The 27,912-nt window shown below is 51.9% G+C and overlaps 1 protein-coding gene and 1 long non-coding RNA gene across 7 annotated transcripts in view; one reads left to right on the plus strand and one right to left on the minus strand.

The window, feature by feature from the left end:
- The window catches only part of NSUN6 (NOP2/Sun RNA methyltransferase 6), a 42,493-nt gene that overhangs the window by 7,109 nt on the left and 7,472 nt on the right, over positions 1 to 27,912 (minus strand). For 3 of the 6 annotated variants that reach the window (XM_064162351.1, XM_064162349.1, XM_064162350.1), the window contains 9 exons: positions 25,193 to 25,272; positions 19,960 to 20,069; positions 17,950 to 18,103; positions 16,526 to 16,607; positions 16,113 to 16,232; positions 13,635 to 13,779; positions 8,957 to 9,105; positions 6,892 to 7,017; positions 64 to 1,299 (listed from right to left, as the gene is read on the minus strand). In XM_064162351.1, coding sequence (XP_064018421.1) covers positions 1,087 to 1,299; positions 6,892 to 7,017; positions 8,957 to 9,105; positions 13,635 to 13,779; positions 16,113 to 16,232; positions 16,526 to 16,607; positions 17,950 to 18,103; positions 19,960 to 20,069; positions 25,193 to 25,272 — 1,179 coding nt within the window. In that variant the 3' untranslated portion in view covers positions 64 to 1,086. Of the gene's footprint in view, positions 1 to 63; positions 1,300 to 6,891; positions 7,018 to 8,956; positions 9,106 to 13,634; positions 13,780 to 16,112; positions 16,233 to 16,525; positions 16,608 to 17,949; positions 18,104 to 19,959; positions 20,070 to 25,192; positions 25,273 to 27,912 lie in introns of those variants that run through there. The other 3 variants (XR_010306530.1, XR_010306529.1, XR_010306528.1) reach the window with 1 other exon arrangement.
- On the plus strand, positions 3,627 to 27,698 carry LOC135185556 (uncharacterized). Its single transcript, XR_010306531.1, has 2 exons — positions 3,627 to 3,954; positions 27,512 to 27,698. It is a non-coding gene; the product is annotated as an uncharacterized LOC135185556 (long non-coding RNA).

Genomic DNA, 27,912 nt, shown 5'->3' on the forward strand with positions numbered 1-27,912 from the left:
GGCTAAAACCTCCATAGAGGGAAAAAAAAACCACCCAAAGCCTCTTCCCAAAATTCACACCAGTTCTTTCCAAAGCTCCCATCCATTTTATTTAGGTTTGCATTCCAGGGAGTTGCTGATTTCACCTCCCAGAGAAACTCTGGTCCTGTGCTTGCTGCATTAGTAAGAGACTCACTTGGGGAAAGATAGGACAGAATCATAGAATCACAGAATCATAGAATCAACCAGGTTGGAAGAGACCTCCAAGCTCAGCCAGCCCAACCTAGCACCCAGCCCTACCCAGTCAACCAGACCATGGCACTGAGTGCCTCAGCCAGGCTTTGCTTGAACACCTCCAGGGACGGTGCCTCCACCACCTCCCTGGGCAGCCCATTCCAATGCCAATCACTCTCTCTGACAACAACTTCCTCCTAACATCCAGCCTAGACCTGCCCTGGCACAGCTTGAGGCTGTGTCCCCTTGTTCTGTCGCTGCTTGCCTGGGAGAAGAGGCCAACCTCACCTGGCTACAATGTCCCTTCAGGTAGTTGTAGACAGCAATGAGGTCACCCCTGAGCCTCCTCTTCTCTAGGCTAAGCAGGCAGCAGGGTAGATGCCTGTGGTGACAGGACAAGGGGCAGTGGTTTGAAACTGGAGATTTAGGTTGGACATCAGGAGGAAGTTCTGCACAATGAGGGTGGTGAAATGCTGGAACAGGTTGCCCAGGGATATGGGTGAGGTCCCATCCCTGGAGACATTCGGGACCAGACTTGCTGTGGTCCTGAGCAGCCTGCTCTAGCTGGAGTGCAGATGACCTCTGAGGGTCCTTTCCAACCCAGTGCAGCCTATGACTAAGTGCCCATTCGCATCGTTGATGCTCTGACCCGCTGCGAATACAAAAGCAAATGGAGCCTTGAAAATGATCCTTCCCTTCCCCCAGCCAGACTTTTCTTCCCGCAACCTGTGGCTGGTTCCCAGCAGAACAGCTGGCAGGTTTTAGGGCTGCCATAGCAACCCTGCCGTCAGCCGTTGGCCTGGCAACAGCGCGGCGGCAGCGGAGCACACGTCGAGGCTGTGCCGGGGCTCCCGGGGCTGCGCTGCCAGCGGCTCAGCGACTGCTCCGCTTGGTAAAGCTGGCAATGAAAAACCCTATGCAGTCCTTGTTTGCCAGGGCAATCAGATCAGCTTCCCGGCAGCCTTGCACAGAGTCAAGAGCTGTGCCTTGCAGCGCGGCAGCAGACGGATCGAAGCGCTGCAGCAGCTTCAGCTGGGCAGGAGGCAGTCCAGCTCCCCTCATGCCTTCTCCTCCGACGTGAGGGTCCTTTGGAAGAGGCAGAGAAAAGAGAATTATTCCACTCCTAAAGGGCTTCTTGCCTGCCCTGAATGATGGCTGTTCAGATCTCTTCTGTAGATCTGCTGGTTGCTTCTAATCTATTGCCCTTCTTAGGTGACCTCCTGAAGCTCAAGGAGGGGAGGTCTAGGCTGGATGTTAGGAGGAAGTTGTTGGCAGAGAGTGATTGGCATTGGAATGGGCTGCCCAGGGAGGTGGTGGAGTCACTGTCCCTGGAGGTGCTCAAGCAAAGCCTGGACAGGGCACTTAGTGCCATGGTGTGGTTGCTTGGCCAGGGCTGGGTGCTAGGTTGGGCTGGATGACCTTGGAGGTCTCTTCCAACCTGCTTGATTCTATGGTTCTGAGTGTAGGACCCTACTCCTGGGGAGAACAAGCCCAGGGGAGAGGGGGACCTGCTGAGAAGCAGCTGTGCAGAGAAGGACCTGGGAGCATGCTGGAAGACAACAGGATGACCATAAGCCTGCAGTGTGCTCTCCTGGCCAAGCAGGCCAGTGGCATCCTGAGGAACATCAAGAGTGTGGAAAGCTGGTTGAGGAAGGGTCTTCTCTTCCTCTTCTCTGCCCTGCTGAGGCCTCATCTGGATTTTTATGTCCACTTCTGAGGTCCCCAGTTCAAGAAGGACATAGAACTGTTTGAGAGGGTGCAGGGAAGGGCTACAAAGATGAGTAGGGGACTGGAACATCTCTTTTATGAAGAAAGATTGAGGGACTTGGGGCTTTTTAGACTGGAAAAGAGAAGGCTAAGGAGGGATCTTCTCAGTGCTTACAAGTAGTTAAAGGATGGGTGTCAGGATGATGGGGGCCAAGGTTTTTTCAGTGGTGCCCAGTGACAGGACAAGGGGTAAGAGGCACAAATTTGAACACAGGACATTTTATCTAAACACAAGGAGAAACTTTTTTGTGCTGAGGGTGCTGGAGGCCTGGAGCAGGCTGCCCAGAGATTGTGGAGTCTCCTTCTCTGGACATTTCCAAATCCACTTGGATGTGCTCCTGGGTGACCTGCCCTGGGTGATCCTGCTCTGGCAGGGGGTTTGGACTGGATGATCTCCATAGAATCAACCAGGTTGGAAGAGACCTCCAAGCTCATCCAGTCCAACCTAGCACCCAGCCCTATCCAATCAACCAGCCCATGGCACTAAATGCCTCATCCAGAGGTCTTCCAACCCCTAACAGTCTGTGACTGTGAAATGTGTTAAGCACACAGAGAGCTGCCCAATGGCTGATGTAGCCGAGCTCAGTGTCTGCTGCACCAGGAGGATTGAGGACCATAGCCCTGGTTGTACAGTCCTCACCTGGCCACCATGTGTGCCAGCATATAACCAAGGTCCAGAGCACTGTCAGGAGGTGGTGCTGCACCTAATCCACTTCAGCCCAGCAGTTTAGAGCACTTGCTGAGGGCATACACAGGTCTAGTTTAATTCCTGACTCACAGGACCAAACCATCACAAGAAGCTGTGATCACCAGGCAAGAAGAAGTTTCAGGCTGCCACTTTCCAGTGATGCAGCACTTCTGTGTCCTGACTAACAGCTCTGAGGTGTGTGAAGAATTGTGATTCCTTAGCCAGCTGCTCAGTAACACCAGCAGACATAGCTGGCTCCTTCACAATGACAGCTTGGACTGCAGAGGCTGGAAGCCCCAAGCCAGAATACTTCACTGCCTGAAGAGGCTGCATTTTGGCAGATGATGCAGCAGAAAAAAAATGAGCTTAGGATTGTGCCATGTAATTAAACTAACAGGTATGGGGGATGAATGTTACATGAGGAGAGGGAAGGTTTAGGTATCTGAAGTCAGGAGAGGGCATTTGGAACACAGAAGGGCCCTTTCTGCTCAGCAGTTCCTAAAATCACAGCCCTCTGCTCAGTGATTCCTGGGAGTAGCTTTTGACTGCTTTTTATTTAATACACTGATTCCTGGGGAAAAAAAACCCACAACCAACCAGTTCCTTAGCTGCCTTCTTAGTTCAGTGCTTTCAGTAAGGAGCTGATAGAACAAACTGTGCAGAAGCTGGCACTGCAATATCCAAAATAGATCTCTGTACATCTAGTCTCAGGCAGTGGCTGGAGCAGCCTGCAGCAGAGTGGGCTGTGGAGCTGCCACGCTGTGCTGACACACCAGCTCACCCTGCCAGCACATGATGCAGCTCAGCTGCTTAACTGCAAAAGCTGGGCAGCCAAAAGTCTGATGCTTTTCCTCTTCTCCCTCAGCAAGATCCCAGTGCTTTCAAGGTAAGTGGTAAAAAGAGGTGTCCGTGGCAAATGGAGAGAAAACAGCAGCCAAAAGCAGGCAGGGGTAGCAAAGTGAGGATGGAAAGGCAGGCAGCACAGTCATGTGGGCTCCACCAACTTGCTCACAGACCAGAGTTTTCCTCCACTTTTGCCTTTTCCCTTCCAGTGAGGTTATCCACAGCATCTGCTGTGTGAAGCCCCAAGAAGTCTGCACAAAGGACCAGCTGCCCTCTGGTGAGCTGCACCTACCAGAGCAACACCTGTGGTTCCATCTCCTGTTCTTTCCTTACCCGGCCTGATTCCAGGCCCTGTTGCCAAACTGGGAGAGTGGGAGACAGTGGACACAGGGTACATAAGGAGCTGTCCACTGACAGACCAAAGGATATGGGAAATCCATGAGGTAAGTCAACTGGCAGCAAGTTTGCTGATGACACCAAAGTGGGAGCAGTGGCTGACACCCCTCAGGCTGTGCTTCGATCCAGCCAGACCTGCAGAGGCTGGAGAGATGGGCAGGGAGAGAGGGAATGAAATCCAACAAGGACAGCATTGAGTCCTGCAGCTGGGAAAGAACAACCCCATGGACCTGTATAGGTTGGAGAGAAGTACAGAGGAGAGGGACCATGGGCAGAGGGGTGCCCAGGAGCCAGCAATGTGCCCTTGTGGCTAAGAAGGCCAAGGGCAGCCTGGGCAGGATCAGAAGGGCTGTGGTTAGAAGTCAGAGGGAGGTTCTCCTCCCCCTACATTCTGCCCTGCTGAGGCCACACCTGCAATATTGTGTCCAGTTCTGGGCCCTCGCTCAAGAAGGAGCTCAGGGAAGTGCTTGAGAGAGCCCAGCCCAGAGCCCCCAGGCTGCTGCAGGCAGTGAGCATCTCCTGTGAGGCCAGGCTGAGGCAGCTGGGGCTGGCAGCTGGCAGCAGAGGAGCCTGAGGGCTGCCCTCAGTGCTGAGCTAAAGCTGTGCAGGGCAGTGTGGGGAGGATGCATCCAGGCTCTGCCCAGGGGTGGCCAAGGGCAGCACAAGGGGCACTGGGGGCAAGCTGCAGCAGAGGAGGTGCCATGGGAACAGGAGGGGAAACTTTGTCCCTGTGAGGGTGCTGGAGGCCTGGGGCAGGCTGCCCAGAGAGGCTGTAGAGACTTCCCAAACCCCTCCTGGCTGTGTTCCTGTGTGCCCTGCCCTGGGTGATGCTGCTGTGGCAGGGAGGTTGGACTGGATGATCCCTGGAGGTCCCTTCCAACCCCTAATGTGCTGTGATCCTGTGACTCTAGTCTCCAGTTTCCTGTTCACTGGCAAAGACCACCTCAGTTCACACTGCTGGGGGATCCTAGGGATGATCTGTGGGCAAACAATTCACTGTCATTTGTAATACAGTGCAGCAGAGAAAGCTGACTGTTCAGAGAGGGCACTGGGGTGTGTGCAAACCAGGGCTCTGCTCAGGGCTGGCAATGCTGCTGAAAGCAGCACAGCAGAATTAATCCTGCAGGATAATTACTGGGGCTTGTGGTTTGCTTTGCCATTCTGCCAAGGAGAGTCTGTGTTGTGAGGTAAAACCTTTAACCTCTGTTGAAACAGCCAGAACTGAAAAGTTCTTAGTCAATAGGTAGTGAGAAAGCAGGCAGAAGAACTCCAACACAGCAGAGCTGCTGGGACAAGCTTCAGTTCTGTTAAAGAACTTCTCAGTGTACACCTACTGAAGGTAGTTTTTAGACTCAAGATCTAAGATGCATCTTAAGGCAGATATAAGTCATCACACAGTGAGTAAGCAAGCTAAAGAGCTATCAGAGTCCTCCCTTTCCTCAGAGGCATGGTGATAAATAACCCATCCAGCTCATCACATGTAGGCATGCAGACAGTCTAATGATAAACTCAAGGTGCAAATAAAAGTAAGAGATGCTTTTGAGAGGCATAAAGTACAGCCAGTGACAGGAGGAGGGGCAGTGGCTTCAGCCTGGAAGATGCTGGATTTAGATCAGACACAAGGAAGAAATTCTTCCCCATGTGATGGTGAGGCACTGGAACAGGTTGTCCAGAGTAAGCTGTGGAGGCTCCAAGCCAAAGCCAGGTTGGATGAGGCCTTAAACAATCTGGTCTAGCAGGAGGTGTCCCTGCCCATGGTTGGAACTAGATGATCTTTAAGGTCCCTTCCAACTCCAACCAGGCTATGATTCTGTGATAAAATACTCCAGTATCTTCCTATACATTCCCTCTTCCCAGACATCTTCATGGCAGGCACTGACTCCAAAAGAGACAAGGAACATCCCTGGGAGAGTGAGCCTGAAACCAATCTGTTCCCTCATTCCTGCACAGCTGCCATAGACAGAAAATCCTCCTTCCTCACAAGACAAGGCTCTGTCCATTTCTCTCCCATCCTTTATGCAAGTCAGTGGCACTAATTCAACATTTTTCACCTCTTTTGTGGATATGCAAAAAAAAAAGAGAACCAAATATAGGCATTAAAGGACAACTGCAGGAGAGTTTTAACCTAAGCCATCCTTTATCCCTGTTGTGTTTTACATGCCTGTTGGATCAGTCAAAACAACCTCAGGACACAGTGGGAAGCTACTTAAAGATCCCTACACGAAGCTCAATTAAAGCTGAAAGCAGATTAAAAGAGCCTCAGAAATCCCTGTTATTTCTATCCTCAGCAGTTAAAATTGTCTGCAGTGGCAAAGAGATTTATTGGCAGCATCACAGAGTATCCTTGGCTGGCAGAGCCCCCTGAGCTCACCCAGCCCAAGCCTCCCCCCAGCACTGCAGCCTCAGCACTAAGCCATGGCCCCAAGCACAGCTCCACAGGCTGCTGCAACACCTCCAGGCTGCAGCACTGCAGCACTGCCCTGGGCAGACACTGCCAATGCTTGAGAAGCCTTCCAGGGCAGAAAGATTCCCTAAGGTGCAGCCTGAGCCTGCCCTGCCTGGGCAGCTTGGAACCATCTCCTCTGCTCCTGGCCCTTGGCAGCAAGCAGCAGAGGCTGCCCCCTGCTCACTGCCCCCTCCCTGCAGGCAGCTGCAGAGAGCAATGAGCTCTGCCCTCAGGCTGCTCTGCTCCAGCCTGCACCCCCCCAGCTCCCTCAGCCCCTGCTCAGCCCCAGCTGCTCCAGGCCCTTCTCCAGCCTGGCTGCCCTGCTCTGGACACGCTGCAGCCCCTCAGTGTCCTTCCTGCAGCCAGGGGCCCAGAGCTGAGCACAGCACTCGAGCTGTGGCCTGCCCAGTGCTGAGCACAGGGGCATGATCCCCTCCTGGCCCTGCTGCCTACCCTGCTTCTCAGCCAAGCTAGGAAACAGAGCCTGTGCCAAGAGGACCTCCATGGACTGTGTGAAGTACACTGGGAATATTGTTACCTGTGGCTGAAGCTGGAGGCATGGAAAAGTTTTCAGGGCCCAAGCAACTTGCTCCTCATTCTCTGACAGCGTTATGGTGCATGTGCTGTACACCAGAACTCCTCCTGGCTTCAGCAGCTGCACAGCCTGCAGGGAGGAATCAGCAACACAACAGCTGAGTTTTAAAGGCAGCCACTTTCATATTAAGCAACACAAAACCATTAGCAAGAACATTAAAACTTAGCACTTCATTATTTCTTTTGCAGATGGGCATTAGGATGCTCATTCTTCTCAGGCAGTAAGAGATCCCATGGAGTACCAAGATCCTTCTCACCAAACCATCACTCTAGCTCTTGCAGCTTATTAATGCCACTGAGATGATTGACCTTGCAAGAGTTGTTATTTGGGTAGCTCTGCATATGCCAGGCAGATCAGTTCTGCTTCCATCACCTGATGCCAACCATAGATACATCAATTTCTGAACAGTTTTATTACATATCAACTGTTTCCACATGACTGGCATGGGAGCTGCATCTGTGCTGCTCTGCTGAGACTCCACCTGGAGTACTGCAGCCAGTTCTGGAGCCCCTATTACAAGAGGGATGTGGAGATGCTGGAGAGTGTCCAGAGCAGGGCCAGGAGGATGCTGAGAGGGCTGCAGCAGCTCTGCTGTGAGCACAGACTGAAAGAGTTGGGGCTGTGCAGGCTGCAGCAGAGGAGGCTCCCAGGTGACCTTCTTGTGGCCTTCCAGCATCTGAAGGGGGCTACAAAAAAGCTGGGGAGGGACTTTTGAGGCTGTGAGGGAGTGGCAGGACTGGGGGGAATGGAGCAAAGCTGGAGGTGGGGAGAGTGAGGCTGGACATGATGGGGAGGAAGTTCCTGAGCAGGAGAGTGGTGAGAGGCTGGACTGGGTTGCCCAGGGAGGTGGTTGAGGCCCCATGGCTGGAGGTGTTTGAGGCCAGGCTGGCTGAGGCTGTGTGCAGCCTGCTCTAGGGTAGGGTGTCCCTGGGCATGGCAGGGGGTTGGCACTGGCTGCTCCTTGTGGTCCCTTCCAGCCCTGACTGATTCTGTGATTCTTTCCAAGCTGTGATTCACTCTGAACACATCTAATGCAGATTTAGAAGATTCATGGAATCTTCTCTTGCAGCATCAGCCTAAGCACACTCCTGCTGGCATGTGAGGTTGTAGCGTGGCCTGCTGGCTGTGTCCTGCAGCTCACACCCCACACAGTGCTTCACAGCAGCTCTGTGCAGGGAATCCACAAGAGTCTGTGCTGCTGCAGAGAAAAGACTTCAATCTGCTCCATCTGATTATCATAAATTAAACTTGAGGGTTTGGAAGGAATAAAAAAAAACATCCAAAGGTTTTTTACTGTGGCTTACATCTGCCTCTGCCATGCTCCAGTGTGTTGACTATGCCTAGAAACAGATATGATCATAGAATCATAGAATCAACCAGGTTGGAAGAGAGCTCCAAGCTCAGCCAGCCCAACCTAGCACCCAGCCCTATCCAATCAACCAGACCATGGCACTAAGTGCCCCAGCCAGGCTTGGCTTCAACACCTCCAGCCACGGCCACTCCACCCCCTCCCTGGGCAGCCCATTCCAATGCCAATCACTCTCTCTGACAACAACTTCCTCCTAACATCCAGCTTAGACCTCCCCTGGCACAACTTGAGACTGTGTCCCCTTCTGTTGCTGCTTGCCTGGCAGAAGAGCCCAACCCCACCTGGCTACAGCCTCCCTGCAAGCAGCTGCAGACAGCAATGAGCTCTGCCCTGAGCCTCCTCTGCTGCAGGCTGCACACCCCCAGCTCCCTCAGCCTCTCCTCACAGGGCTCTGCTCCAGGCCCCTCCCCAGCCTTGCTGCCCTTCTCTGGACACCTTCCAGCACCTCAACATCTCTCTTGACTTGAGTGGCCTAGAACTGGACACAGCACTCAAGGTGTGGACCTGAAGGGTTGACTGGCTCCTAAAGCTATTCTTTGTTTAGGGAGGGAAAAAGTGGCATCATTTTCAGGCTGGAGTTTCATGCAGCAGAAGCATTCATGTCCACTTTAGCTCATTTGCTCCACGCCTGATACCTACCACCGTGAAAAGCTTGCGCTGCAGGGGCTGGTAAGAGGTCACTTCCTTCAGAGTCAAGGGATAAGCCATGTTGGGTCTCTGTCCCATCCCACTGCATGGAGCATCGAGAAGAACTCGATCAAATGACTCTGGCAAGAATGGAGGTCCTTCTGCAAAAGGCAGTTAGCAGTCTGAAATCACAGCATCACAGAATCACAGACACAGGCAGCTTGGCACAGCCTCTCAGGACCACCAAGCCCAACCCAGAACCTTACTCTGTAAGATTCACCCTAAACCATAGCCCCAAGCACCACAGCCAAACCACCCTTAAACATGCCCAGGGTGGGTGACTCCACCACCTGCCTGGGCAGCTCGTTCCAGTCCCTGACCACTCTCTCCATGAAAAACCTTTCCCTAATGTCCAATCTAAACCTCCTAGCCTCAGCTTGAGGCCATTCTGTCTCCAGTTACCTGTGAGAAGAGACCAGCAGCAGCCTCTCCACAACGTCCCCTCAGGTAGTTGTAGACAGCAAAGAGGTCTCCCCTCAGCCTCCTCCTCTTCCAAACAAGGGGACACAGTCTCAAGCTGTGCCAAGGGAAATATAGGCTGGATATTAGGAGGAAGTTGTTGTCAGAGAGAGTGATTGGCATTGGAATGGGCTGCCCAGGGAGGTGGTGGAGGCACTGTCCCTGGAGGTGTTCAAGAAAAGCCTAGATGAGGCACTTAGTGCCATGGTCTGGTTGGTTGGATAGGGCTGGGTGCTAGGTTGGACTGGATGAGCTTGGAGGTCTCTTCCAACCTGTTTGATTCTATGATTCTATGATCCCCAGCTCCCTCAGCTGCTCCTCATAAGATTTATTCTCTAGCCCTGCTCTGGACCCGCTCCAGCACCTCCACATCTCTCTTGTGGCTGTTCCTTTCTTTGAGACTTTACCACAGAAAAGGCCCAGCTGGTAGTGCTTCCTTGGAGCAGCTGTGTTCTGCAGCTAGCATCTGCCAAAGTCAGCTCAGTTGCAGGCAAGGCTCAGCACTGCTGCTGGTAGATTTCATCTCCCAGGAAACTCAAATCTTAGTTAAGGGAGCTCCAACAATCACAGAATGGCAGGGGTCAGAGAGGATCTCCAGAGTCCAGCTCCCATGCCAGAGCAGCATCACCCAGCGCAGGTCACACTGGAACACATCCAGAGGGACCTTGAAAGTGTCCAGAGAAGGAGACTCCACAGCCTCTCTGGGCAGACTGTGCCAAGCTCCAGCACCCTCACACCAAGCAAGTTTCTCTTCATGTTGAGTTGCAGTCTCCTGGGTTCCAGCTTGTACCTGTTGTTCCTTGTCCTATCACTGAGCCTGGCGCCTTCACCCTGACCCCCACCCCTCAGCTATTGAGAGACATTGATCAGATCCCTCTCAGCCTTCTCCCCAGACCAACCAGACCCAGGGCTCTCAGCCCTTCTCATATACCATTGCTGTCTACAACTACCTGAAGGGAGGCTGGAGCCAGGTGGGGTTGGGCTCTGCTGCCAGGCACCCAGCAACAGAACAAGGGGACACAGTCTCAAGCTGTGCCAGGGCAGGTCTAGGATGGATGTTAGGAGGAAGTTGTTGGCAAAGAGAGTGATTGGCATTGGAATGGGCTGCCCAGGGAGGTGGTGGAGTCTCTGTGGCTGGAGGTGTTGAAGCCAAGCCTGGCTGGGGCACTTAGTGCCATGGTCTGGTTGCTTGGCCAGGGCTGGGTGCTAGGTTGGACTGGCTGAGCTTGGAGCTCTCTTCCAACCTGACTGATTCTATGATTCTGTGATCCTTCACTGAGAGAAGTCTGCAATTAACCATTAAGAATGGCTCACATAGTAAGTACAGGAGCATTTGTCTAATTCTCCTGGTGCATGTGCATCTGCACTTCATAGCAAGATGAAATATGACAAACCCTGCTGGCTCACACCTGCTCCCTCCACAGCAGAACAGGGGCTGTGAAGACAGGAACAATTTGTGAGGATCACCTGGGGAGCTGAGGGAACATGGATCTGGGACAGGCAGTGCCTCTCCTGCCAGCTGAATCCCACTGGCTCAACATCCCAAACATTTGTGTTGCCTCAGCACTAGAGAGAAATCTCCAGCTCGACGTCAGCAAGACAAAAGTGGCCTCCATACATGTGAACAGCCACTAAAGAAGGGAGCCCTCTCTGTGTTCTGCCTCCTTTTCTCCTTCTGTTCCTCAAATGCTAAACATAGGTCACAAAAGACAAGCCAGTGACTTCATACTGCTGCTCCCCAACTCGTTCCAGCACTACAAAATGAGTTGCTCTGTGGTCAGTTCTGGTGTTGCCAACACAAGAGGACATGGAGCTGTTGGAGTGGGTCCAGAGGAGGCCAAAGATCATTAGAAGGCTGAAGAACCTCCTCTATGGGGACAGGCTGAGACAGGGCTGTTTAGCCTGGAGAAGAGAAGGCTCCAGGAAGACCTCAGAGCAGCCTTGCATTACCTGAAGGGGGCTACAGGAGAGCTGGGGAGGGACTTTTGACAAGGGCTTGGAGTGCCAGGATGAGTGGCAACAGAAGAGAGCTTGAGGAGGGCAGATTGAGACTGGAGATTAGGAAGAAGTTGTTTGCAGTGAGGGTGGTGAAACACTGGCACAGGTTGCCCAGGGAGGTTGTGGCTGTCCCCTCCCTGGAGGTGTTCAAGGCCAGGTCAGATGAGGCCTTGAGCAACCTGGGCTAGTGGGAGGTGTCCCTGCACAATGACAGGGGAATTAGAACTGGATAATCTTTTAAGGTCCCTCCCAACCCAAACCATTCTGTGAGTCCATGAATCTGTGATTTCTCACTCTCTGCTCTGAAATCCAGCAGGAAGGTACAGAATAAAGCAAAGCCTTCCTGACCTCTCAATCTTACAGCAGGCTCTTCTTCATCTCTCTAAGTGCTACACACCACCTACAGTATTTATGTGCACAATAGACTATAAGAAGGTATCTTTATTCCCCCAGAGTAAGAATAACTTCAAGGCACAGGGACAAGGAAGGTGAATTATGCAACCTGCTTCCCACTTGGGCTAAGCAGCGACTGGGATAAAATAGAGAGAGAACAGCACACTTGGCACAACAAACTAAAAATAACCAAGCCAGCAGCTACCATTTCAATTGCTCCATCATGGGAACAGAACCAGTATCATAAACACAGCCCTTCAGAAGAGCAAAGGAAGGGAACTTAAAATAATCCACTCTGCTTCTATAGAACTTGCCCCCGAACAGCTGAACAAACATCACCAGACTCAACCCTGCAGCACTCCTGAGGGTTAGGTATTAATAACCTCATTGGCCAGATGAGGATTCTCAGGCAGAGTCATTCTGCACAGAGCATCTTCTGCTCAGACTAAGCCAAACAATTCATAGAATCATAGAAACACAGAATCAAGCAGGTTGGAAGAGACCTCCAAGCTCATCCAGTCCAACCTCGCACCCAGCCCTATCCAGTCAACCAGACCATGGCACTAAGTGCCCCAGCCAGGCTTGGCTTCAACACCTCCAGCCACACAGACTCCACCACCTCCCTGGGCAGCCCATTCCAATGCCAATCACTCTCTCTGACAACAACTTCCTCCTAACATCCAGCCTAGACCTGCCCTGGCACAGCTTGAGGCTGTGTCCCCTTGTTCTGTTGCTGCTTGCCTGGCAGAAGAGCCCAACCCCACCTGGCTACAATGTCCCTTCAGGTAGTTGTAGACAGCAATGAGGTCACCCCTGAGCCTCCTCTGCTGCAGGCTGCACACCCCCAGCTCCCTCAGCCTTTCCTCATAGGGTTTGTGTTCCAGGCCCCTCCCCAGCCTTGCTGCCCTTCTCTCAACACCTTCCAGCACCTCAACATCTCTCTTGAATTGAGGGGCCCAGAACTGGACACAGCACTCCAGGAGTGGCCTGAGCAGTGCTGAGCACAGGGGCACAAGAACCTCCCTTGTCCTGCTGCCCACACTGCTCCTGAGCCAGCCCAGGATGCCATTGGCTCTGCTGCCCACCTGGGCACTCTGCTGCCTCCGCTTCAGCGTAATATCTATCAGTACCCCCAGCTCCCTCTCTGCCTGGCTGCTCTCAGCCACTCTTGCCCCAGCCTGTAGTGCTGCTTGGGGTTGTTGTGGCCAAAGTGCAGAAGCCTGCACTTGGCCTTGTTAAATGTCATCCCATTGACCTCTGCCCACACATCCAGCCTGGCCAGGTCCCTCTACAGGGCTCTGCTACCCTCCAAGAGCTCCACAGCTGCTCCTAGCTTGGTGTCATCTGCAGACTTACTGATGCTGGACTCAATCCCCTCGTCCAGATCATCAATAAAGACATTGAACAGGACTCAATAACCTCATTGGCCCGATGAGGATTCTCAGGCTGAGTCATTCTGCACAGAGCATCTTCTGCTCAGACTAAGCCAAACAATTCAGAGGATAGGGTTAAAAGTTATCCTGAAAGAGGCTTGAAGTCTGTGCTGTTAGTTGGGAGATGAATGCATTCCCTTTGAGCCTATCAACAGACAGGGTGAGTTTTGTCATTGCTTCGTGCTAACCACAAGGGAGTAGAAAACAAAAGGCCATCCACAGTGCTGAAGCAGTTCAGCTGTCTGCCAGGATTTCAGGGACTTGCAGACTTGTGGCACATTTAATACTCTCACTGTGAAACTGGTAACTGTTCTCTTCTGAAAGCTGCCACTACCCAAGCTGTTTACCTTGTCCAGCCTCTCTCTCCTCAGCTGCAAGTGCCTTTGTTCCATCATAGCAAAAGGCTTTAATGCACTTCAGCTGGAGCAGCTCAGCATTCTGCTTCATCTTTTTGACCTTGTTAGCCACCTTGTCCATGGCTATTACTTCACCCTGAAAAAAAAAGGCCCAAGTTTTTGTCAAAAGCAGAGGGATTCCATGGATGTGCAGAGCCTGGGTTGAGCCCCCTCCATCAGCAGTGCAATGACTGAGGCTTAGTTTTACCCACAGGAGTTTGTTATTCTTAAATCCACACTGCAGCAGTCCTTGTCCACTCATCTTTTCCATGATACCCACCTCAGGCTGATAGCAGCTGTGTGCATTCTGACTGGCACCAGCTGCTTGGCACAGTCATTCTCTATGCTAGCTGCCAATGTCTACCTCCTGGCAAGGGAGTTTTATAGAATCCTAAGATCACTTTGGTTGGAAAAGACCTTTAAGCTCATCCAGTCCAACTGTTCTCTAACTCTGCCAAGGCTGGGGCTAAACCATGGTCCTCAGCACCACATCTCTGCCTCTTTGAAACCACATCTCCAGCAATGCAGATTTAACCACCTCCCTGGGCAGCCTGTGCCAGTAAAGACAAGCTCTAGACTGATTACCACATTAGGTATAGCAGTGAGAAGTGAAAAATAAGCCTCTAGCTGCTGTGAGCTAAATGGCCTCTTACAGAAGCACTCAATGACCATGTCCCACTGCTTCTTCACTATCAACATCCAACCACGTGTACAAACATCTGACTGTGCTTCCAGGTTGGATCTGTTGCTAAATCAGTGGCTTTGCTGCACATGTGCTGTAGTGTGGACACAGGTAAGTCCTTCTGAGAGCCTCTGAGAAGCTGAAAGACAAGGTCCTCCCCATCTGGCCCACGCCAGCACTGAGCTCTTGAAAGACATCTGGAGAAAACAGTGAGACTCCACTTGGGGTACTGGGTCCAGCTCTGGAGCACCTAACACAAGAAGGACATGAAACTATTGGAGTGGGACAGAGGAGGCCACAGAGATGGTCAGAGGGGTGGAGAACATCTTCCATGAGGATGAGCTGAGAGAGTCAAGTCTGTTCAGCCTGGAGAAGAGAAGGCTCCAAGAACAACTTACAGTGGAAGGGAATCTGGAGAGGGACTTTTTAAAGGTGCTTGTTAGGCAGGACAAGAGAGATTATACTGAAACTGGAAGAGGGGAGGTTTACATTGGTCATTAGTAAGTTCTTTACTATGGAGGTGTTGAGATACCAGAACAGGTTGCCCAGGAAGGCTGTGGATGCCTGAGCTATGGAGGTGTTCAAAGCCTGGCTGGATGAGGCCTTGAGCAACCTAGTCTCATGGAGGGTGTGCATGCCCATGGCAGGGGGGTCGGAACTAGATGATCTTTAAGGTCCCTTTCAACCCAAACCATTCTGTGATTCTACAAATACAGGCTATGATTCTCCAGCACTACAGGCTGGGGCCAGAGTGGCTGAGAGCAGCCAGGCAGAGAGGGAGCTGGGGGTGCTGGCAGAGAGGAGCTGAAGAGGAGGCAGCAGTGCCCAGGTGGGCAGCAGAGCCAATGGCATCCTGGGCTGGCTCAGGAGCAGTGTGGGCAGCAGGACAAGGGAGGTTCTTCAGCCCCTGTGCGCAGCACTGCTCAGGCCACCCCTTGAGTGCTGTGTCCAGTTCTGAGCTCCTCAACTGAAGAGAGAGATTGAGGTGCTGGAAGGTGTCGAGAGAAGGGCAGCAAGGCTGGGGAGGGGCCTGGGGCACAGCCCTGTGAGGAGAGGCTGAGGGAGCTGGGGGTGTGCAGCCTGCAGCAGAGAAGGCTCAGGGCAGAGCTCATTGCTGTCTGCAGCTACCTGCAGGGAGGCTGTAGCCAGGTGGGGTTGGGCTCTGCTGCCAGGCAAGCAGCAACAGAACAAGGGGACACAGCCTCAAGCTGTGCCAGGGCAGGTCTAGGCTGGATGTTAGGAGGAAGTTGTTGGCAGAGAGAGTGATTGGCATTGGAATGGGCTGCCCAGGGAGGTGGTGGAGTCGCTGTATCCCTGGAGGTGGGCTGGCTGGGGCACTTAGGGCTGGGTGCTAGGTTGGGCTGGCTGAGCTTGGAGCTCTCTTCCAACCTGCTTGATTCTGTGATTCTATGACTCCAGCACATTCCTGTGTAACTTTGCATTCCACATTAGGAATTCTTCCATTAGAAATAAATCAATTTCAAAGCTAAAATCAGAACTTCTTCAGCAGGTCAGTGTGCAGCAAACAAGCTTCTCGATGTGCTGGTGACAATCTGCTGAAGAGTCTGTGCCTCTTTCACTGAAGCTGACATGAAGGAAAATACACTGGGAAGCAGAACATTCACATATTAATGGTCTGCTGCTGTGAGCCATCTGTGCATTCTGACAGCTAAACCAAGTGACCTATACAACCCAACAGTGGTCACACTTGTTCACCAAGACAGAGAATGCTCAGTGACTCCTCTTACCTGGTCATGCATCAATGCTGCAAGATGGGTTGTTTTCCCTCCAGGGGCTGCACACATATCCAGAATTCTCTCTCCTGGCTGAGGGTTTAAAACATGGCTCACAACCACAGAAGGCAAGTTCTGTCATGAAAAGAGACAGGGACAATTCAACCCTGCTGGCTGCATCAGGAGTGTGGCCAGCAGGGCAAGAGAGGTAATTCTGCCCCATTGCTCTTGTAAGGCACCACTTCGAATACCACCTCCAGTTCTGGTGTCCCCAGCAGAAGAAGGACACAGAGCTGCTGGAGTGAATCGAGAGGAGGCCACAAGGATGGCCCAAGGGTTGGAGCAGCTCTGCTGTGAGTACAGGCTGAGGGAGCTGGGGGTGTGCAGCCTGCAAACAGCACAGACTTTGGCTTTTGCAAGAAGCATACCTGTAGGAACAAAAGCCTCGGGAGCACACCGTCGAAGGAAGGGCTGAGGTAGACAGGCTCTGTCATTCTGATGCCCAGGCCACTGAAAAACAGGAGAACACAACAGTTCAGCTGCTCAGATGGGTGATTTTTAACAGCATTACATTAAAATCATTAAGCACAAGCATGGCCAGCAGGGCTAGGGAGGTTCTTCTCCTCCTCTGCTCTGCCCTGCTGAGACCACAGCTGCAATACTGTGCCCAGTTTGGGCTCCCCAGTTCCAGAGAGACAGGGACCTGCTGGAAAGAGTCCAACAGAGAGCTATGAGGATGATGAAGGGACTGGAACAGCTCTGCTGTGAAGAAAGGCTGAGAGCCCTGGGGCTGCTTAGGCTGGAGAGGAGAAGGCTGAGAGGGATCTGATCAATGTCTCTCAAGAGCTGAGGGGTGGGGGTCAGGATGAAGTGCCAGGCTCTGGGTGGTGCTGCCCAGGGACAGGACAAGCAACAACAGGTACAAGCTGGGACCCAGGAGGTTCCAGCTCAGCATGAGGAGCAACTTGTTTGGTGTGAGGGTGCTGGAGGACTGGAGCAGGCTGCCCAGAGAGGTTGTGGAGTCTCCTGCTCTGGAGACCTTCCAAACCCACCTGGATGTGTTCCTGTGTGACCTGCTCTGGGTGATCCTGCTTTGGTAGGGAGGTTGGACTGGCTGATCTCTAGAGATCCCTTCCCCTAACATCTGTGATTCTATGAAATAGAAACTTGGAGCACTCTTTACAAATGAACAAGGAAACCTATTAGCAACGTTGTAATCAGATTATTCCTTTAGATCTCATCACTAAGTTGGGTAAATCCTAACCAAAAGGCACTCCTGCCTCATAAACTGCATAAAGCAAAGTGGTCATTTTTGTACCCTAGACAAACAGAGATCTAACCCAAGCTTTGAGAATATAAAGAAAGGCACAAACTAGATTTAAGGATACCAATTGGAATAAAACCAGAAAATCACTCTACAAATATTTGTAAGAGACAAAACTGCACTTCTGAGCTACCCAAACAGGAAAGGGGTGCAGGACACTTCACTCAAAGGCAGTTTTAGCACAGTGAGGATAGATGTTCCACGTTATTCAAGTCAAGAAGGCTCCCCTTTTTTCCCCTCCTACCTCTCAAGCAAACTGGTATCTGGGCTAGCACTAAAAAACTACTACTTGGTGTAGTGTTTTAATCCCAGCTGCCATCATTTAGCCACTACCCTCACTGGGCAGCCACAGGAGACAGCAGGAGGCACAGTTCTGTGCTAGCCTCAATGCTTCTCCAATCCCAGTGCTCTCTGCCAAAGCCATCTTACGGTTGCACACAGGGGACAGAACACCTCTAAGTGTCTTCACATCTTCTCCCCTCCCCTTGCAAAGCTGTAGGGGCAGGTTTCACTTAGCCTGGATCTTACTTCACTGGGCCACTTGAACTGAAGATGTCGCTGCGAGTGACTTCTGAAATCCCATTCCCAAGGAAAACTTTGACTCCTCCAAATTCTTTGGCTCCTCTTTTACATTTGCCTTCAATATCTGAATAGACTGAGACCAGATCTCCAGCTTTCAGAACTGCACAAGGAGGAGAAATTTTGAGGTTAATATGATGCTTGAAACCATAGAATTACAGAAACACTCTGGTTGGAGAAGACCTGGAGGATCATCCAGTCCAACCCTTCTCTGACTCTGCCAAGGTTGGTGCTAAACCATCACCCTCAGCACCACAGCTCTGCCTCTTGGAAACACCTCCAGGGATGGAGGTTCAGCCACCTCCCTGGGCAGACAGTTCCAGTGCCTGAGAACCCTTTTGAGGAAGAAGTTTCTTCTAAGAGTCAACCTAACCATCCCCTCAGACTTGAGGCTGTTTCCTCTACTCCTATCCCTTGTTACCTGGCAGAAGAGCCCAACCCTGCCTCACTGCAACCTCCTTTCAGGGAGTTGTAGACAGCAATGAGGTCTCTACAGGAGCTTCCTCTTCTCCAGACCAAACAATCCCATATCTCTCAGCTGCTGCTCCCCAGCCCTGTTCTCCAGACTCTTCACCAGCTTTGTTGCCCTTCTCTGGACCTGCTCCAGCGCCTCAATGCCTTTCTTGCAGTGAGAGCCCCAAAACTGCCTTCAAGGTGTGGCCTCCCCATTAGTGAGTCCAGGGGGACAATCACTTCTCTGCTGGCCACACTATTTCTGCTCCAGGCCAGAGGCCTCTTTTACTTCCAGCTTATCACTGGTTCAGGTACCCAAGAGGTGGAGTGCAAATATCAATCTCTGTTAAATCATGTCTCATCCACCAAATTTCACAACTGTTAGAGCAGGCCACCCAGAGTGATTGTGCAGTCTCCTTCTCTGGAGACTTTCCAAGCCCACCTGGATGTGTTCCTGTGTGACCTGCCCTGGGTGATCCTGCTTTGGCTGGGGGGTGAGGGAGGTGGACTGGATGATCTCTGGAGGTCCCTTCCAACCCCTAACATTCTATCATTCTGTGATTTACAATAAAAGACAACCAGAAGACTAATTTCACCTGGGAAGAGACAATGAAAATGATGTCACTAATTACTGGAAACTGGCACCAAGGGGTGAGAAAGCTTCATCCAGCTCTGGAGCCCTCAACACAGGAAGGACATGGAACTGCTGGGGTGGGTCCAAAGGAGGCCATAAAAATCACAGAATCATAAAACCAACCAGGTTGGAAGAGACCTCCAAGCTCATGCAGTCCAACCTAGCACCCAACCCAATCCAATCAACCAGACCATGGCACTAAGTGTCTCATCCAGGCCTTTTTTGAACAATTCCAGAGGGTTGGAGCACCTGTCCTATGAGGACAGACTGAGGGAGCTGGGGTTGTTGAGCCTGTAGAAGACAGAGCTCCAGGGAGATCTTAGAGCAGTCTTCCAGTATCTGAAGGGGGCCTGCAAGAAGGCTGCAGAGAGACTGTTTGCAAAGACCTGCAGTGATAGTGATTTGCCATTGGAAGGGCTGCCCAGGGGGGTGGTGGAAGTGCCACACCTGGAGGTGTTCAAGACAAGACTGGCCACTTAGTGCCACAGCCTGGATGACAGGGCTGGGTGCTAGGTAGGACTGGATGAGCTTGGAGGTCTCTTCCAACCTGATTCTGTGATTCTATGACGAGGGCAATGGTTTGAAATGACAGAAGAGCAGATGTGAGGCACAAGTTCTGCACCACGAGGGTGCTGAACGCTGCAACATGTTGCCCAGTTAGGGAGTTGAGGCCCCATCCTTGGAGATATCCAAGGTGAGGCTCGATGGGGCTCTGGGACACCTGATCTAGTTGAGGATGTCCCTGCTGACAGTAGTGGGTGTGAAAATAGATGACCCTCAGAGGTCCTTTCCCACCCAAACCATTCTATGAGTCTCTGATTGTTTTGCCATCCTTTTAAAAACTGATCTGAGTGTATTTAGAGAACTCTTACATCTCGAGGTGGACACTATTCCAGGGACATAAACATGTGCTCCTCGAAGCACTGCATAGCCACACTGGGCTCCAACGATGACTTCAGATGGCTGTTTTTGCAAATCCCTCCTAAAAACACCACAGAGAGTTCAAGGTTAAAAAAGAAAAGCACACAGGAAAAGAAAAATAATCCAAACCAAACAACACAAACCCCTTGGGGAAACTGCTTCACAACCCCATGGAGAGATACAGGCTGGGGTCAGAGTGGCTGAGAGCAGACAGACAGAGAGGGATCTGGGGGTGCTGATTGATACCCACCTGAACATGAGCCAGCAGTGTGCCCAGGTGGCCAAGAGAGCCAGTGGCATCCTGGCCTGCATCAGGAATGGTGTGGCCAGCAAGAGCAGGGAGGTCATTCTGCCCCTGTACTCTGCACTGGTTAGACCACACCTTGAGTGCTGTGTTCAGTTCTGGGCCCCCCAGTTGAGGAGGGACATTGAGATGCTTGAGCGTGTCCAGAGAAGGGCAATGAGGCTGGGGAGAGGCCTTGAGCACAGCCCTACGAGGAGAGGCTGAGGGAGCTGGGATTGGTTAGCCTGGAGAAGAGGAGGCTCAGGGGAGACCTCATTGCTGTCTGCAACTACCTGAGGGGAGGTTGTGGCCAGGAGGAGGTTGCTCTCTTCTCTCAGGTGGCCAGCACCAGAACAAGAGGACACAGCCTCAGGCTGTGCCAGGGGAAATTTAGGCTGGAGGTGAGGAGAAAGTTCTTCCCTGAGAGAGTCACTGGACACTGGAATGGGCTGCCCGGGGAGGTGGTGGAGTCGCCGTCCCTGGAGCTGTTCAAGGCAGGACTGGACGTGGCACTTGGTGCCATGGTCTGGCCTTGAGCTCTGTGCTAAAGGGTTGGACTTGATGATCTGTGAGGTCTCTTCCAACCTTGGTGATACTCTGACACTGTGATTGTCTTGCCTGGACATGTTTTTCTGCCCAAACCAGAGGCAAACACATAAACAAGCACAAAGAAACACAGTAGGCCTGGTGCCACAAAGCCTGGCCTGCCCAGGGCCCAGGTTGTCCAACAGTGGTTTCATAAGTCCCCCATGCCCAGCTCATGTTTGCTGGGTGCAAGGCCCACTTGGAGCTTAGGCTGCCACAGCTGTCAAGGGAAATAAAAAGTGTTTCTATAAATACATGAATGGCAGAGAAGGGCCAAGGACAAGCTCCAGTCCTTGTTAGATGGAGAGGGGAATAGAGTGACAAAGGATGAGGAAAAGGCAGAGGTGCTTAACACCTTTGCCTCAATCTTCACTAGTGGGACAGGTTGTCTCCAGGACAAGTGGCCTCCTGAGCTGGCAGATGGAGTCAGGGTCCAGTGTAGTCCCCCTCTAATCCATGAGGAAGAAGTAAGGGACCTGCTGAGACACTTGGATCCTCACAAGTCCATGGGACTGGATGGGTTCCATCCTAGGGTGCTGAGAGAGCTGGCAGCTGAGCTGGCCAAGCCACTCTCCATCATTTATCAGCAGTCCTGGCTCACTGCAGAGGTCCCTGAAGACTGGAAGCTGCCAATGTGATCCCATCCACAGGAAGGGTGGTAAGGAAGAGCCAGAAAACTACAGCCCTGTGAGCCTGATCTCAGTGCCAGGCAAGGGCATGGAACAGGTCATCTTGAGTGCCATCACAAAGCACCTACAGGATAGCCAAGGGATCAGGCCCAGCCAGCATGGGTTTAGGAAGGACAGGTCCTGTCTCACCAACCTGAGCTCCTTTTATGATCAGGTTCCTGCCTGGTGAATGTGGGGCAGGCTGTGGATGGAGTCTGCCTGGACTGCAGCAAAGCCTTTGACACCATCTGCCACAACAAGCTCCTGGCACAGCTGGCAGCTCCTGGCTTGGACAGATTCACTCTGTGCTGGGTCAAGGACTGGCTGGAAGGCAGAGTCCAGAGAGTGGTGGTGAATGGTGCCACATCCAGTTGGCAGCTGGCACTGGTGGTGTTCCCCACCAATTACTTTCTCCCCTCCACCACAATCAGCACAGGTGGCAGAATACCCTCCCTGACAATATTGCATTGAGAAGGTTTATGTTAGTCCCAGAGGAATCAAAGGAAAGAGCCCAAGCAAACCAATTCTCAAAGTAAAGCAGATTCTGACACACTCTGCCACTGGTATGAACCTGACAGGATTCCAAAGAAGTTATGCTGCAGTGGTGCTGGTGGATGAGAAGCTCAATGTGAGCTGCCAATGCATGCTTACAGCTCAGAGAGCCAACCAGAGCCTGGGCTGCAGCAAGAGCAGTGTGGGCAGCAGGGCCAGGGAGGGGATTCTACCCCTCTGCTCCACTCTGTTGAGACCCCACTTGGAGCACTGGGTCCAGTTCTGGAGCTCCTGTGACAGGAAAGGTCTGGAGGGGCTGGAGCATGTCCAGAGCAAGGCCACGAGGATGCTCACAGGGCTGGAGTTGCTCTGCTATGGGGACAGGCTGTGAGTTGGTGCTGTTCAGTCTGGAGAAGAGAAGGCTCAGAGTAGACCTTATTGTGGCCTTGCAGTATCTGTAGGGGGCTACAAGAACGCTGGGGAGGGACTTTTTAGGGTGTCAGGTAGTGACAGGAGTGGGGGGAATGGATCCATGCTAGAGAAAGGCAGATTCAGACTGGACATTAGGAAGATATTCTTTCCCAGGAGGGTGCTGAGACCTTGGCACAGGCTGCCCAGAGAGGTGGTGGAAGCCTCATTCCTGGATGTTTTCAAGGTCAGGCTGGATGTGGCTCTGAGCAACCTGATCAAGTGTGAGGTGTCCCTGCCCATGGCAGGAGGGTTGGAACTGGCTGATCCTTGAGGTCCCTTCCAGCCCTGATAACTCTGTGAAATACTCCTCTGTGCTTTCCTAGCCCAGATGATTGTAAAGTGATTTTTTTGGTCTTTAACAACTGCTAAGCCCTTCTGTAATAAACATAAAACCCAATGCAAGGACCTTTGCCAGTGAGAATGGTGAAGAAGATTGTTACTCAGACTTACTAAAGTGGAAACAGACCTCAATATAAAGAGAAGAGTGTTCAGGAAAGGAGGCCACAAGAGAGAATGAAATGAATGAACAAGAAATAAAAGGACTAAATGCTGGTTTAGAGTGTACAGCACTCACATATTAGTACTGCTTGATGAGCAGTCTCTAGCTCAGCAGGAGATGGAATCTGCTGTCACTCTTCACTATGAACAAGACATTTTGAATAATACATGTGGCAGTGAATTCAAACAAGAAAGACAGCCCAGAGGGGAGGGACAGACATAGATTGGACATGGCAAATATTAAAGCATACCTTAAGGTAAATCATTTTACAGGGGATGAAAGTGATTCAGGAATCTTCTCTGCATTGTTCATAGAATCATAGAATGGCTCAGGTTGGAAAGGGCCTCACTCTGTCCTCCCATGGGCAGGGACACCTCTCAACCTCTTGGTTGCTCAAGGCCTCATCCAGTCCAACCTTGAACAACTCCAAGGAGGAGGCAGCCACAACCTCCATGAGCAGCCTGTTCCATACTCTCACCATCCTGGTACTGAAGAGATTCTTCATAAGCTCCAGTCTAAGCCTGCTCTGCCTCAGCTTCAAACCATTCCCCTTGGCCTGTCCCTAGACACCCTCATGAAAAGTCTCTCTGCAGCCTTCCTGTGGGATCCCTTCAGCTGTTGGAAGGCAGATAGAAGGTTTCCCTGGCATCTTCTCTTCTGAAGGCTGAACACCCCCAGCTGTCTCAGCCTGTCCTCCTAGCAGAGATGCTGCAGATCATCCTTGTGGTGGTGACTGGTGCCACATCCAGCTGGCAGCTGTCACTACTGGTGTTCCCCAGGCACTTAGTGCCACGGACTAGTTGACTGGACAGGGCTGGGGGATAGGTTGGACTGGATGATTCTGGAGGTGTCTGGAGCTGCTAGGAGCAGCTGTGCAGCTGTTGGAGGAGAGGAGAGCCCTGCAGAGGGACCTGGCCAGGCTGCATGGGTGGGCAGAGGCCAATGGGAGGAGACTGAACAAGACCAAGGGCAGGGTTCTACACTTTGGCCACAACAACCCCAAGCAGCACTACAGGCTGGGGACAGAGTGGCTGAGAGCAGCCAGGCAGGGAGGGACCTGGGGATACTGGTAGAGAGTAGCTGAAGCTGAGGCAGCAGTGCCCAGGTGGGCAGCAGAGCCAATGGCATCCTGGGCTGGCTCAGGAGCAGTGTGGGCAGCAGGACAAGGGAGGTTCTTCTGCCCCTGTGCTCAGCACTGCTCAGGCCACCCCTTGAGTGCTGTGTCCAGTTCTGGGGCCCTCAGTTCAAGAGAGATGTTGAGGTGCTGGAAGGTGTTGAGAGAAGGGCAGCAAGGCTGGGGAGGGGCCTGGAGCACAGCCCTGTGAGGAGAGGCTGAGGGAGCTGGGGGTGTGCAGCCTGCAGCAGAGGAGGCTCAGGGCAGAGCTCATTGCTGTCTGCAGCTGCCTGCAGGGAGGCTGTAGCCAGGTGGGGTTGGGCTCTGCTGCCAGGCACCCAGCAACAGAACAAGGGGACACAGCTGTGCCAGGGGAGGTCTAGGCTAGATGTGAGGAGGAAGTTGTTGTCAGAGAGAGTGATTGGCATTGGAATGGGCTGCCCAGGGAGGTGGTGGAGTCACTGTGCCTGGAGGTGTTCAAGCACTTAGTGCCATGGTCTGGTTGACTGGATAGGGCTGGGTGCTAGGTTGGACTGGACAATCCAGAGTTTGGAGGTCTCTTCCAACCTGCTTGATTCTGTGATTGTGGCTTCCTCTGGACTCACTCCAACAATTATTGATCAAGCTCTGGGCTTGATTCCAGTGGGAGAAAACCATGTCTACATTTCACTATAGTTCTATATTGCACCACAGATGTTTGGTTCTTCTCTCTGCCACCTGTTTTCTTACATCTTTCCTCAGGGAGGTGGTTGAATCCCCACACTTGGAGGTGTTTCAAAGAGGCAGAGATGTGGTGCTGAGTGACATGATTTAGCACCAGCCTTGGTAGACCTAGACAATGGTTGGGCTGGATGACCATAAAGGGCTTTTCAACCCAAGGCAACTCTCTGATTCTGTTTTTTAAGGACTAAAACTCTGACCTGGTTAGGACATGGACTGTCCACTAGTTCTTAATAGAAAAGACTTTGTACTTCACTTAGAGACATTCATTAGCATCACTCTTTAACACAAGAAATCCCCAAGCAGAACATGTGTTAGGCCATTTTAAAGCTGAAGACTGAAAATTGCAAACCTGGGTCCAATGACAGGAATTAACAGGACATCCTGGAGTTTTGGGTGCTCAAGAACAGGAACACTTAGCCCTTGAAATTGCTGTTTCATTGGGGGGAAAAAAAAAAGCCCACAGTTATTAAGCAGTAATAAAAACTCCTACTATTGAAGCACTTAAATTAGACTGAAAACACTTTCTCTGTTCATAACTTAGAGCTGGTGGAGAACAAAAGACAAAGGTAGGGTTAGGGTTAGTCCATTAGGGTTAGGGTGAGCGCATTAGTGTTAGGGTTAGGGGGTTGGGGTTAGGAGGTTGGGGGTTAGGGTTAGGGGTTGGGGTTAGGGTGAGGGTTAGGGGTTAGGGTGAGGGTTAGGGGTTGGGGTTAGGGGTGAGGTTGAGGGTTAGGGTTTAGGATTAGAGGTTAGGGTTTGGGTAAGGGTTAAGGGTTAGTGTAGGTTTAGGGGTTAGGGTTAGTCCATTAGGGTTAGGGGTTAGGGTTAGGTTGATGGTTAGGGGTTGGGGTTAGGGTTTAGGGTTAGGGGTTAGGGTTTGGGCAAGGGTTAAGGGTTAGGGTAGGTTTAGGGGTTAGGGTTAGTCCATTCGGGTTAGTGTTAAGGGTTAGGATGAGGGTTAGGGGTTGGGTTAGGGTGAGGGTTAGGGGTGAGGGTTTGGGTAAGGGTTAAGGGTAGGTTTAGCAGTTAGGGTTAGTCCATTAGGGTTAGGGTTTGGATTAGGGTGAGGGTTAGGGGTTGGGTTAGGGTGAGGGTTAGGGTTTAGGGTTAGGGTGTGGGTTAGGAGTTGGGTTAGGGGTTGGGGTTGAGGGTTTAGGGTTAGAGGTTAGGGTTTGGGTAAGGGTTAGGGTAGGTTTAGGGGTTAGGGTTAGGGGTTGAGGTTAGGGGTGAGGGTTGGGGTTTAGGGTTTGGGTAAGGGTTAAGGGTTAGGGTAGGTTTAGGGGTTAGGGTTAGGGGTTGAGGTTAGGGGTGAGGGTTGGGGTTTAGGGTTTGGGTAAGGGTTAAGGGTTAGGGTAGGTTTAGGGGTTAGGGTTTGTCCATTAGCGTTAGGGTTAGCCTTAGGGGTTAGGGTTAGGGTCTGGGCATTGGAATGGGCTGCCCAGGAAGGTGGTGGAGTCCCCCTCCCTGGAGGGGTTCAAGCAAAGCCTGGATGGGGCACTTAGTGCCATGGCCTCTTTGATTGGATAGGGCTGGGTGATAGGTTGGACTGGACAATCCTGGAGGCCTCTCCCAACCTGGTTGATTCTGTATTAAAAATTGTGGTGAAAAAGACCAAATACTTCATAAATTGAAAAATAAGTAGGCCACTACAGGATTGAAAGTGACTTAAATTATCTCTAAGGTCCCTTCCAAGCTATGGCATGACTCAGGGAGTGGCACAGTGTTCTGACACTCACAACCTTACCACTGCTTCTTGCTTTCTGATGGAAGGTTGTCTCAAGTTGTCAGCAAGTCACAGGAAACAACAGCAGAGATGTTTGGGACTAATCTGTGTTATCTTTTTGATGTCATTAGTTACAACGCACTGTTTACTCATGTACTGTCTGTCTGTGGTGATAAACAAGGCATCTGGCTGCCCTACTTGTTCTCTGATCATGCAGCCAGGCAGAGAGGGAGCTGGGGGTGCTGGCAGAGAGGAGCTGAAGAGGAGGCAGCAGTGTGCCCAGGTGGGCAGCAGAGCCAATGGCATCCTGGGCTGGCTCAGGAGCAGTGTGGGCAGCAGGACAAGGGAGGTTCTTCTGCCTCTGTACACAGCACTGCTCAGGCCACACCTTGAGTACTGTGTCCAGTTCTGGGCTCCTCAAGTAAAGAGAGCTGTTGAGGTGCTGGCAGGTGTTGAGAGAAGGGCAGCAAGGCTGGGGAGGGGCCTGGAGCACAGCCCTGTGAGGAGAGGCTGAGGGAGCTGGGGGGGTGCAGCCTGCAGAAGAAGAGGCTCAGGGCAGAGCTCATTGCTGTCTACAACTACCTGCAGGGAGGCTGTAGCCAGGTGGGGTTGGGCACTTCTGCCAGGCAAGCAGCAACAGAACAAGGGGACACAGTCTCAAGTTGTGCCAGGGCAGGTCTAGGCTGGATGTGAGGAGGAAGTTGTTGGCAGAGAGAGTGATTGGCATTGGAATGGGCTGCACAGGGAGGTGGTGGAGTCTCTGTGCGTGGTGGAGGTGTTGAAGCCAAGCCTGGCTGAGGCACTTAGTGCCATGGTCTGGTTGCTTGGGCAGGGCTGGGTGCTAGGTTGGACTGGATGAGCTTGGAGCTCTCTTCCAACCTGCCTGATTCTATGATTCTTACTTAATAATCCAGGTTGGTTATACTTAATTTTTTTCTTTTTCAGCTTCCATTTGATTAATTGAAAGAGGTGAGTAGCTGAGCCCTCTACAGCTCTGCTGAGAGCTGAGTTGGATACATAGTTCCTGATGGTGTCTTCTAAAATCTAACCTTCAAACATGCCAAACCATGACTTAGTTTGACAAATAAGCATTTTCTCTTAGTAAAGAGAACAATCCATGAGTCTGTTAAAAGCTGTCATGTAGTTTCCTTGCCTAACACAACCACAACTGAAAAGCCCAGGTTATGAAGAGCCTTAAGTCAGGTTTCAGCAAAGCATTTTCCCTTGCAGCAAAAGATCATCCTGCAAGAGCCATTTCCAGGCTTCTACAGACAACTTAAAGCTGCCATTACAACTCCAAGCAGCACAATACGGTCAGCTGCCTCTGCATCCCAGGAATCTCTGGG

This window comes from Pogoniulus pusillus, chromosome 23, assembly GCF_015220805.1.
Source record: "Pogoniulus pusillus isolate bPogPus1 chromosome 23, bPogPus1.pri, whole genome shotgun sequence".
Taxonomy (NCBI): Eukaryota; Metazoa; Chordata; class Aves; order Piciformes; family Lybiidae; genus Pogoniulus; species Pogoniulus pusillus.